The sequence below is a fragment of the Gekko japonicus genome, unplaced genomic scaffold (assembly GCF_001447785.1).
Source record: "Gekko japonicus isolate JY-2015 unplaced genomic scaffold, Gekko_japonicus_V1.1 scaffold10, whole genome shotgun sequence".
Classification (NCBI taxonomy): Eukaryota; Metazoa; Chordata; class Lepidosauria; order Squamata; family Gekkonidae; genus Gekko; species Gekko japonicus.
In genome coordinates, this window is record NW_015167526.1 from 3,415,831 (window position 1) to 3,427,114 (window position 11,284).

The window sequence follows — 11,284 nt, forward strand, 5'->3', positions numbered from 1 at the left end:
TTTCCATCCATACCATTTGCTTGTGGGCCGGGAAAGAGCCCTGAGCCTTATGTTTGAGACCCCTGATGTAAAACATGCCTGGGAGAGCAGCGTGCCCTTGTTACATTACTGCAGCAGAACCAGTTATGGCAAACAAGCCTGTCGACTCGTACCTATATTTTTATTTATCTGACAATTATTCCTTCTGCTAGGGTATTTGTGTGCAGCCAGAAGTAAGACTCTCGTCCCTCCCTTCGGCTTCTGAGCTCACCTTGGAGTCTTCAAAGAAGAATTTTTTGTTCTTCAAGGGGACATTCGGTAAAGGTTCCCCTTGCTCGAAAGTCAGTCGAATCCGACTCTAGGGTTGCGGTGCTCATCTCCATGTCCAAGCCGAAGAGCCAGCGCTGTCTGAAGATGTTTCCGTGCTCGCCAAGGTGCACGGAACGCTGATACCTTCCCACCAAAGCGGTATCTATTTATCTACTTGCAATTTCTTGCTTTCGAACTGCTGGGTTGGCAGGAGCTGGGGCCAGAGACGGGAGCTCACTCAGTCATGCGGCGCTAGGGTCTCAAACTGGCGAATGACAGACCTTCTGATCCGCAGCTCAGCATCTTAACCAGTGTTCCCTATAAGCTGAGTTAGTGTGAGCTAGCTCACAGTTCTTTAGCCTCCAGCTCACAGATATTTGTCTTAGCTCAGGAAGGACGGCTCCAGCGCAAACTAATTTATGCAGCAGCCAAATCGCTCACTCACAACTTTAATGCCAGGAGCTCACAAAGTAGAATTTTTGCTCACGAGACTCCATAGTTTAGAGGGAGCATTGGTCTTAACCAGTTGAGCCACCGCAGCTCCGTGAAGGGGACATTAAAAAGGTAAAGGTTCCCTTGCTCGAAAGCCAGTCGAGTCCGACTCTAGGGTTGTGGTGCTCATCTCCGTTTCAAAGCTGAGGAGCCAGAGCTGTCCGAAGACGTCTCCGTGGTCATGTGGCCGGCATGACTAAACACCAAGGCGCATGGAACGCTGTGACCTTCCCACCGAAGTGGTACCTATTTATCTACTTGCAATGTCTTGCTTTCGAACTGCTAAGTTGGCAGGAGCTGGAACTAGAGATGGGGGCATTAGGCATGCATTAAAGAACACCTCCTCCTCCCCAAAGAGGTAACCCTTCTCCTCAGTCAGTAGAAACCGGTGCCATTTTATTTATTTTCTACCATTGCTGCAAAAAGATGCTTTCAGGGTTGGGAGGCGGCATTCACACAGGACAACAATACTCTTTTTATTAGTAACTCTTTCGGCACCAGCAGTCCAATGGGGGAGACCCGCTCCCATCGGACAGAAAAATAAGAAGTGGGTTAAACAGCAACACAAACTCACATGGTTCCTAGCCAAGGAATCTTCCCTCCTATATCGGGGAGCCCTTCTTCTTCTCCCGCACGGATTCTAATCTCTCCATAGAGCTCCTTCTGGACTTCTCTTTCTCCTGGTTCTCTAATATCAGGCTGCGCAAGGTAGTGTGGTCCAGTGGTCCCTCCACTGTTGCAAAAAAAAAGAAAAAACCAGGGGAGAAATTCAACAGGGCTCCGTTAGAAATCAGCAACCGGGGAGGGGGAGATATCGCTGATGGTGTCCACTCCCCCCCCCCCCGCAACCAATAGGTAATTTTACTCGGTTTGGCTCCTACGGACTCTGTACCTAATGCATCACGTAAAGCCACCCTCCAGCTACGCTGGTGCTGGAGGAGAGTTTTACAGACACCACGGACTACCAAAAAGACAAATTAGTGGGTTCTAGATCGAATCAAGCCTCACCTCTCCCTAGAAGCTAAAATGACCAAACTGTAGCTGTTGTACTTTGATCACATTATGAGAAGTCAAGACTCACTGGAAAAGACAATAACTGTTGTGTACTGAGTTTGAATTGCGCCAGAGAAACTGACCTAGCTTAGTCACCAGAACAACAGGTAGCCAGGATCCTGGGAGGAACCTACTGAACAGCAGTTGTAATGTAAATAGCCTATCACTGGGAGTGTGTGTGTGTTGGGTGTGGTGTTTTGCACGCATTTAATTAATTTATTTATTATTTATTTTTTGCATTTTTACCCCGCCCTCCCCGGAACAGGCTCAGGGCGGCTTACACAGGGGCACAAGCCCATACATAAAAACAATGTAAAACAGTAAAAACTATTAAATCACGACAAAACAAATAAAGTGCTCCATACAAACAAGATGGTCTCTGAAGATGGTATCGGCTCATTTCCTTAGGGTGAAATTGTCCTGTCAATGGTCCAAGCCAGTCCAGCAGCATCAGTGCCATGCAAATTTATGGCAGTTCTTCCGGGGACCGCTCCCAACCCCGTTGTTTCAGTGGTGGTAGTAGAAGTGGCGGCCCCTATATAAAAGCCTGGCGGAAGAGCTCCGTCTTGCAGGCCCTGCGGAACTGCATAAGGTCAGTTTTTAAGCAGGGCTCCGGTCCTGCTAGAGTTTGTCTTTTAGTTTAGTTTAAGTCACTAATAAAGTATGAGCTGATCACTCTACGCGTCTGAACCCAGTATATTTCAATAACGCTACAAAAAGCTGAGGGCAGTGTGGAAAGAGAAAGACCCAGCATGAGATGGATGGACTCTGTCAAGGAAGCCCCAAAGGCCCTCCATCTGCAAGACCGGAGGAGGAGGAGGAGATTGGATTTATACCCCCACCCTTCACTTGGGAGTCTCAGAGCGGCTTACAAACTCCTTTCCCCTCCCCTCCCCACAACAGACACCCTGTGAGGTAGGCGGGGCTGAGAGAGCTCTTCCGAGGACTGACCTTGAGAGAACAGCTCTGAGAGAACTTGTGACTGACCCAAGGTCATCCAGGAGCTGCATGTGGAGGAGTGGGGATTCGAACCCGGTCCTCCCAGATTAGAGTCCGCGCTCTTAACCAAACTGGCTCTCTTAACAAGGCTGTTAACGATCGGGCATTCGGAAGGACATTCATTCATAGGGTCACCATAAGTCTGAAGCTACTTGACGGCACTTGGCAATACACGCAGGCTGATGGAAAGACTGCCACTGTTTTCTCCTCCTTTCTGCTTTGCAAGGGACCCCCTCCCTCCCCATGAGTGACGGGAGGCCTCTGATCAAGTGCTGCCTTTGAGGTTCTCGAAAGGAAAACGCTCCTTCATTGCATTTCTTTGACTCCTCCGTCCAAATCCTATTACGTTCTCCACACACACCCCTTTTCCTTTTCAAGCTGCTAAGCGCTGAAAGCCTTGAAGCTTTCCTCCATCCTGCCCATCAGCAACTTGTGCTCCCTCCCTCCAGTGTGTTCCCCTCTTTGCTTTTTTCGGAGCTGAACACTCAGCCTGACTCCTGGGGAACCCAAAAGCGTGCGCACTGTTTTGTGAGACCGGGGTTGGCCCTAATAACAAGCTATTACACAACTGGGGCCCCGGTCACACAGGCCAGATAACGCGGGGGGGGGGCGTGGCTGTTTGCCCCAGAGCAAAATAAAGCGCGGTAGCCCGATCAGACGGTCCCCCGAGTCTTCACGCTTAGGCTGTTAGCTGGCGATCACACGGCGATGCTGGAGCGTGGCAAAGAAGCGGCACGGCAAGCGTTTCGCGTTCGTGCGCATGCGCAGTTCCACGGAGCAGCACTGCTGTCAGTTACGTGTTTGTGTGCATGCACTTACGAAAAACATCCGGTTTGCGACGGGACGTGGACAGGCGCCGGATGACACGTGATACCAGCGCTCCCACGATTGGACGCCCGTCCCTGCCCCGTGTTTTCCGGATACTAGTGCACTTTCCGAGGTACTTTTTTACTGCGCATCTTCGGCGGGATGCCACGGGTTGGCCACGGGTGCGCTACGCTTCCCAGATGTTGCAGTGTGATCACGCACCGAAAATCCGCCTGACATTCGTGTCTTTAGCGTGGCAACTTCTCCGTGTGAACAGGGCCTGGGTTGTTCTGTTGTTGTTGTTTTTAAAATTTGCTACATGAGCTAGATACAATCTGTATACGATCCCCAGCTAGCCAGCGCTTGTCAGAGCTCAGAAGCTAAGCAGGGCTGGCACGGGTGAACACTTGGATGGGGGACCACCAGGAACTCCAGGGTTGCTATGCAGAGGCAGGCAAGGGCAAACCCACCTCTGAACATCTCTGGCCTTGACCTGGATGGTCCGGAGTAGCCCAATCTTGTCAGATCTTGGAAGCTAAGCATGGTCAGGAAGGAGGAGGAGGAGGAGGTGGAGATTGGATTTATACCCTGCTCTTCTCTCGGAGTCTCAGAGCGGCTTACAAACTCCTTCCCCTTCCCCTCCCCACAACCAGGGGTCATTTCCTGCGGGAGCGCACAGGAGCGGAGCTCCGGCAGTAAAGAGCCCAGGGGGCGGGCACATGCAACAAGCCCCGCCCCTTGCTCCCAGCAGCCCTCAGTCAGAGCAAGAAGCAGCCAGGTAAGTTGAAGAGCCCCCCCCCCAGCCCCCCGGTCCAAAACAGTCCAGTGGCACCTTTAAGACCAAGTTTTATTCAGGTACAAGCTCTCTCTCCTCTGTGAGGACAAATCTGCATGTTACCCCCCCCCCCCAATAGTTATCAATCCAAAACAGTCCAGTGGAGCCTAAGTGGTGGGTGTTGCCTTCTGACACACTTCCGGTGGTATCAGGGGGTGTGGCACATGCAAATAAGTTATGCTAATGCGTTGTGCTAATGAGCTCCTGCACCTCTTTTTCTACGAAAGGACCCCTGCCCACAACAGACACCCTGTGAGGTAGGTGGGGCTGAGAGAGCTCTTCTGAGGACTGCCCTTGAGAGAACAGCTCTGAGAAAACTTGTGACTAACCCAAGGCCACGTCAGCGGCTGCGAGTGGCGGAGATCACCAAGGCAGTCCAGGGTCACTACTCACTACGCAGAAGGCAGGCAGTGGCAAACCACCTCTGAATAGCTCCTGCCTCGGAAACCCCATGAGGGGTTGATGTAAGTCAGCTGTGACTTAACAGCAGTTAATTACTATACAATCCATATGCGATGTTGTTGTTGTTCAGTCGCACAGTTGAGTCCGACTCTCCGCGACCCCATGGACCAGCTCCCGCCAGGCCCTCCTGTCCTCTGCCGTCCTCTGAAGTTGGCTCAATTTCATGTTCGTTGCATCGGTGACACTGTCTAACCATCTCATCCTTTGCCGTCCCCGTCTTCTTTGACCTTCAGTCTTTCCCAGTGAGGGCTCCCTTCTCATTGGGTGGCCAAAGTATTTGAGCTTCAGTTTAATTATCTGGCCTTCCAGGGAACAGTCAGGGTTGATTTCTTTTAGGATTGACTGATTTGATCTTCTTGCAGTCCAAGGGACTCTCAAGAGTCTTCTCCAGCACCATAGTTCAAAAGAATCTATTCTTCGGCACAATACAGGGCTTGATTTTTACCATTTTCTAAGATGGCAGAACTTTGCAATCTGATCAACTCTAAGTGCTATATGCTTTCCCCACACAGTGTCCAGATGTAAGCCACAGAGGGTCTTGAACTAGCCCCATGAGAGGGATCAAGCAGGGCTTTAGCCCGTTGCCCTGGCAAAACAGGGACCAGTGGGAGACTGAGGGCCCAGCTGTGCATCATGTCCTTGTCAGCCACACCTGTGCTAGGAGTTCCCTGCTGAAATTTAATTCACAGGTGCGTGACAGCCCAGTTCAGATCGGGACCACAGCCCTGGGAAGAATGGGCTTCAGTCTCTCCCCCATGGACTTTTCCCAAACGGAAGCAGCCCCAGGGAGTGGCTCTTTACCCCACTGGGAAAACGTACCTGTACCACCACCCCCCGTCAGTATACATAATTCTGTCCTGGAGGAAACAACAGCTTCCCAGGACACTTCGTTTAATTTATTTTTAGCCCGCCTTTCCCTCTGCTGGGGACCCAAAGCGGCTTACATCATTCTCCTCTCGTCCATTTAATCATCACAACAACCCTGCGGGGTAGGTGAGGCTGAGAGTGGGTGACTGGCCCAAAGCCGAAGAGGAGGAGGAGGAGGAGGAGGAGGAGGAGGAGGAGGAAGGTGGGGCTGAGAGAGCTCTGAGAGAACAGCTCTGACAGAACATTGGCTTGCCCAAGGTCATCCAGCAGATGCCTGTGGAGGCGTGGGGAAATCAAACCCGGTTCTCCCAGATTAGAGTCCGCGCACTTAACCACTACACCAAACCGGCTCTCAAGCTTCCATGGTGCAAGTCGGAATCCGAACCTGGGTCTTCCAGACCTAGTTCTACACTCTTACCTGCTACACGACACTGGGTCTAAGGTTTCAGGTTTGAAAAACCAGCGGGGGGGGGGGAATCTTAAGCCCCCTCCCCCTGTTCATTATGGTCCCAGACTGAAAGAAGCCCAAAGAAGTCTGGAACTTGAGTTCTGAGTATGGAACCCTCTGTACTTGTCTGGTCAACATGACCGGGGCAAACACCTGTTGGGGAAGGGACGGGGAGAGTTTTGAATGAAAGAAGCCGCTTAGCTCCCGTGGCCCAGAGATGCCTGGCTGACCTACCCATCTGGCTGGAGCCCGCTGGCCTTTGCCCTGGGATGCAGGCACCCGCGGCTACTTACGAGGCTCCAAGAGGTCTGCAAAGGGATCCACGGAGACAGACGGTGGGGTTATTTTAATGGTCTCCAGCTTCTTCAGTGAGGCGGAGCCCCCTAAAAACGGGTTCAAGAGTGGGACCGTGTCCAGCTCTCCCTCTAACTCCCGGTAGCGCAGGAAGGATTCGATCAGCAGAAGGTCGTTGCTCTTCTTCTCTACGATACCTGCGAAAGGGAAAGGTCGGGGAGGTGTCAGAGGTCTCCTCGTGCTGGGTGACCTCCAGGTGAGGCCCGGAGACCTCCTGGAATGACGACTGATCTCCAGACTGAAGAGATCAGGTCCCCTGGAGAAAATGGCCCCTTTGCAGGGTGGGCCGCAGCGTTCCCTCTAAGCTGAGTTAGTGTGAGCTAGCTCACAGTTGTTTAGCCTCCGGCTCACACATTTTTGTCTTAGCCCAGGAAGGAGGGCTCCAGAGCAAACTAACTGATGCAGTAGCCAAATCACTCGCTCACATAAGGCCAGCAGCTCACAAAGTGAATTTTTTGATCACAAGACTCCACAGCTTAGAGGGTGCATTGGGAAAAAGTGCAGAAGAGGGCAACTACGATGATAAAAGGGTTGGAGCACTTTCCCTATGAAGAAAGGTTAAAGCGCTTGGGGCTCTTTAGCTTGGAGAAACGACGGCTGAGTGGTGACACGATGGAGGTTTATAAGATTATGCATGGGATAGAGCAGGCAGAGAAAGAGGTACTTTTCTCCCTTTCTCACAAGACAAGGACTCGTGGGCACTCCATGAAATTGCTGAGCAATCGGGTTAGAACAGATAAAAGGAAGTCCTTCTTCACTCAGAGAGTGATGAACATATGGAATTCACTGCTACAGGAGATGGCGGCGGCTACAAGCATGGGCGGCTTCAAGAGGGAATTGGATAAGCATATGGAGCAGAGATCCATCAGTGGCTCTTAGCCATAAGGCATAGAGAGGAACTCTCGGTCTGGGGCAAGGGATGCTTGGGGGGGGCAACAGTAGGAGGGCTCCTAGTGTCCTGGCCCCACTGCTGGACCTCCTGATGGCACCTGGTATTTCTGGCCACTGTGTGAGACAGAGTGTTGGATGGGCCATTGCTCTGATGCAACATTGGCTTCTCTTATGTTCTTATGGTGGACTCTATGGCATTGTACTCTACTGCATGACATTATGCTCTATATCCCAAACTCCACCCTCCCCAGGCTCCACACACACCCAAATCTCCAGGAATTTACCAACCTGAAGTTGACAACCCTACCCGCTGCCTCCCCTTTTTCAGACATGAGCACACAAAGCTGCCTTAAGCAGAGCCATCCAGCTGGGGACCGCCTAACCACACTAGCAGTGGCTCGTCTAGATCTCGGGCAGAGAAAGGTCTTCCCCAGCCCCTGCCACCCAGAGATCTAACGAGAGATGGCAAGGATTGAACCCAGGACCTTCAGCATGCAAACCACGTGCTCCACCAGCGAGCCATAGCCCCGTGCCCTTTCCATCCAGTGCAAAGCCCCAAAGAGTGGTGGTCAATGGCGTTTCATCAGATTGGAGGGAGGTGTCCAGCAGGGTGCTGCAGGGCTCGGTTTTGGGCCTGGTACTTTTCGATATTTTTATCAATGATCTGGATGAAGGGGTAGAAGGGCTACTCGTTAAATGTGCTGATGATACCAAATTGGGAGGAGTAGCAAACACCCAAGAAGATAGAGTTACAATTCAACAAGACTTGAATACTCTGGAGAACTGGGCAGTTGCGAACGGGATGCAACTCAACAAAGATAAATGCATCTGGGCCACAAAAACGTCAAGCACAAATACTGGATGGGGGATACGTTTTTAGGGAGTAGTATATGCGAAAGAGATCTTGGGGTAAGAGTGGACTATAAACTAAATATCAGCACTCAGCATGATGCGGTGGCAAAAAAACGTAAATTCAGTCTTGGGTTGTATTAAAAGGGCCATAGCATCGGAATTGTAGGAGGTCATAGCCCCTCTGTAGACTGCCTTGGTCAGGCCGCACCTGGAGTCCTGTGTGCAGTTCTGGAGGCCTCGCTTCAAAAAGGATGTGGGCAAAATCGAGAGGGTGCAGAAGAGAGCGACGAGGATGATCGGGGGTCTGGAGACCGAGCCCTATGAGGAAAGGCTGAGGGCCCTGGGAATGTTTCGTCTGGAGAAGAGGAGACCGAGGGGGGACATGATTGCTCTCTTTAAATATCTGAAAGGCCATCATTTGGAGGAGGGCAAGGAGCTGTTCCAGTTGGCAACAGAGGACAGGACCCAAAGCAATGGGTTTCAATTACATGCAGAAAGGTATCGGCCGGATATTAGGAAAAATATTTTCATGGTCGGGGTGGTTCAAAGGTGGAATTGGCTGCCTAGGGAGGTGGTGAGCTCCCCTTCACTGACAGCTTTCAAGAAGAGGCTGGACGGATATTTGTCAGAGATGCTTGAGGCTGGTCCTGCATTGGTCAGGGGTTGAGGCTGGTCCTGCATTGGGCAGGGGGTTGGACTAGGTGGGTCTGTGTGGCCCCTTCCAACTCTATGATTCTATGATTCCCTGGGGCCTGTCGGGAGACCAGCTGGGTCTACTCACTGAAGTACTGCATCAGATTCTGGTCGGTGATCTCCCCAGTCTCGCCCAGGTGCTCCTTGATCTTGGTCGCGTCGCAGCCGGTCTGTGTGAAGAGGAAGCCGACGGCCGATTTCAGCTGGTCGAGGATCTTGCTGCTCTCTTTCAGCTTGTACTCGTAGGTGTTGGCGTCTTCCACGGTTTTCTGCAACTTGTCCTGGCGGGCAGACGAGAAGGGCCAAGGCCATTCGGATCACATCGGGTATAGTAGGATGGGGCAACGCCGGGTTGGGGAATTCCTGGAGGTTTGGGGGCGGAGCCCGGGGAGGGGCTTTGACTCAGGTTGCGACCACACACACACACACACACACACAGAATAATCCACTTTCAAGCCACTTTCAATTTACCTTCGAATTGGATTTTGCCCAGCTCAATCTGCATCTAGCATTTGCTCCGCTGTCTTACCAAACCCACGCTGGAAAAGAAATTCCCCTCTACATTGCAAACCGAAATCTGTCAATACAGACTTTGCACCGAGTTAGAATGAATCGAGGCCCAATCTGCATTTAGCATTTGCTCAGTTGTTTTTCCAGACCCACACTGGAACAGGAAAACGACCATTGGTTACTCACCGTGAAGGGTCCTTCTCCTCTGAGGTCTGGAGGACATCTTGTATGGGTGATTCCCATCCATCTTCAGGGAGGCAGGACTAAGTTCAACTTCTTCCTGTTTCCTGTGGTGGGAGTCACCCCTGGCTCAGTTTTGGTGCTCCCAAAAGCAATGTAGTACAGAACTATAATACAGGAAGAACTCAAAAAAACAACAGCATAACATTAATCTTAACAAGAAGTAACAGGACAAGTAAAAGGCGAGAGGAAAGAGGTAAGAGAAGGGACCTCCTTCTAAGCAGTATATGCAAACAGGGCTACTGCAAGGGCAAGTCGAATGCCGTTCCTCTCTGAAAACACCTTCAGGTAAGTTGATCTCACTCTCTCTGTATGTTGTGACAGGCCAAATGCAGTCGGTGACTCATGGAAGTGTGACGACCCCGGGAGGGCCAAGATGTCCTCCAGACCTCAGAGGAGAAGGACCCTTCACGGTGAGTAACCAATGGTCGTTCTCCCTCTGAGGTGGAGGACATCTTGTATGGGACCTCCCAGAGCAGTGTCCCCTAAATATAGGGGGGGGGGGTCGTCCTCCGCCGACAGGACTAACTGCAGAACACGGCGTCCAAAGGCTGCACCTGCAGAATCATAGACATTGATCTTGTAGTGTCTGATAAAAGTAGACAGGGACATCCAGGTTGCCACTTTGCAAACTTCTTCCACAGAAGCCCTATTAGCAAAAGCCGCTGAGGCAGCCGCACTACGCAAGGAATGGGCCGTAATGCCATCAGGAACCTTGATGTGTAGACTCTTGTACGCCTCGGCTATGCACATCCTGATGGTGGAGCTTATGGCCGAGTTAGACATTTTCTTCCCCGTATGAGGTGGAGAAATGTTAATGAACATAGAGCCTGTGTGTCTAAGCTCAGCTGTTCTGGAGATGTAGTATTTTAACGCTCTCCATACATCTAAGGCGTGCCATAGGTATTCCGTCAGATGTGAAGGGCTCGGAACAAAGGAAGGAAGGCAAATCTCTTGACTCCTATGAAATTTAGTGCTCACTTTGGGACAAAAGGTCGTATCCGTTCTCAAGACTACTTTATCTCAGTGGAATACATAAAGTTGTTTTTGCATTGATAGGGCTCCAAGCTCAGAAATTCTTCTGGCTGATGTAATGGCCACCAGAAAGAGCATCTTCATCCGAAGGAATTTTAAGGAAATGGAGCTCAAAGGTTCGAAGGGTCCTTTAGTCACATACATAGACCTTTATTGGCATAACATGGTCCTTTAGTCAATGCAGAAAGGACCGTATTGAGTTTCCACATGGGAAAACTGTGCTTTTGAGGTGGATCTTGAAAGGTTGCCCCTTTTAGAAAACGGCAAACGTGGGGATGTTGTGACACGGGCATACCCGAATAATGAGGCAGGACAGATGCCAACGCCGCCATCTGTCGTCTCAAAGTAGCTGCACGAAACCCACTGAATCTACCGTCCTGAAGAAAGTCCAGGATGGATTTAACTGAAGGGTGCAACCGTCTTTCTCTTGGACCAACGGACAAAGGCTTTCCATGTAA

General features: G+C 51.1%; 1 protein-coding gene across 1 annotated transcript in view; it reads right to left on the reverse strand.

Annotated features, from left to right (window-relative positions):
* Window positions 1-1,121: 1,121 nt before the first annotated feature.
* The window catches only part of CCDC63 (coiled-coil domain containing 63), a 36,296-nt gene continuing 26,133 nt past the window's right edge, over window positions 1,122-11,284 (reverse strand). Inside the window, exons 8-10 of the mRNA XM_015413255.1 lie at window positions 9,130-9,322; window positions 6,545-6,742; window positions 1,122-1,513 (exon numbers count right to left, since the gene is read on the reverse strand). Coding sequence (XP_015268741.1) covers window positions 1,383-1,513; window positions 6,545-6,742; window positions 9,130-9,322 — 522 coding nt within the window. The 3' untranslated portion in view covers window positions 1,122-1,382. The remainder of the gene's footprint in view (window positions 1,514-6,544; window positions 6,743-9,129; window positions 9,323-11,284) is intronic.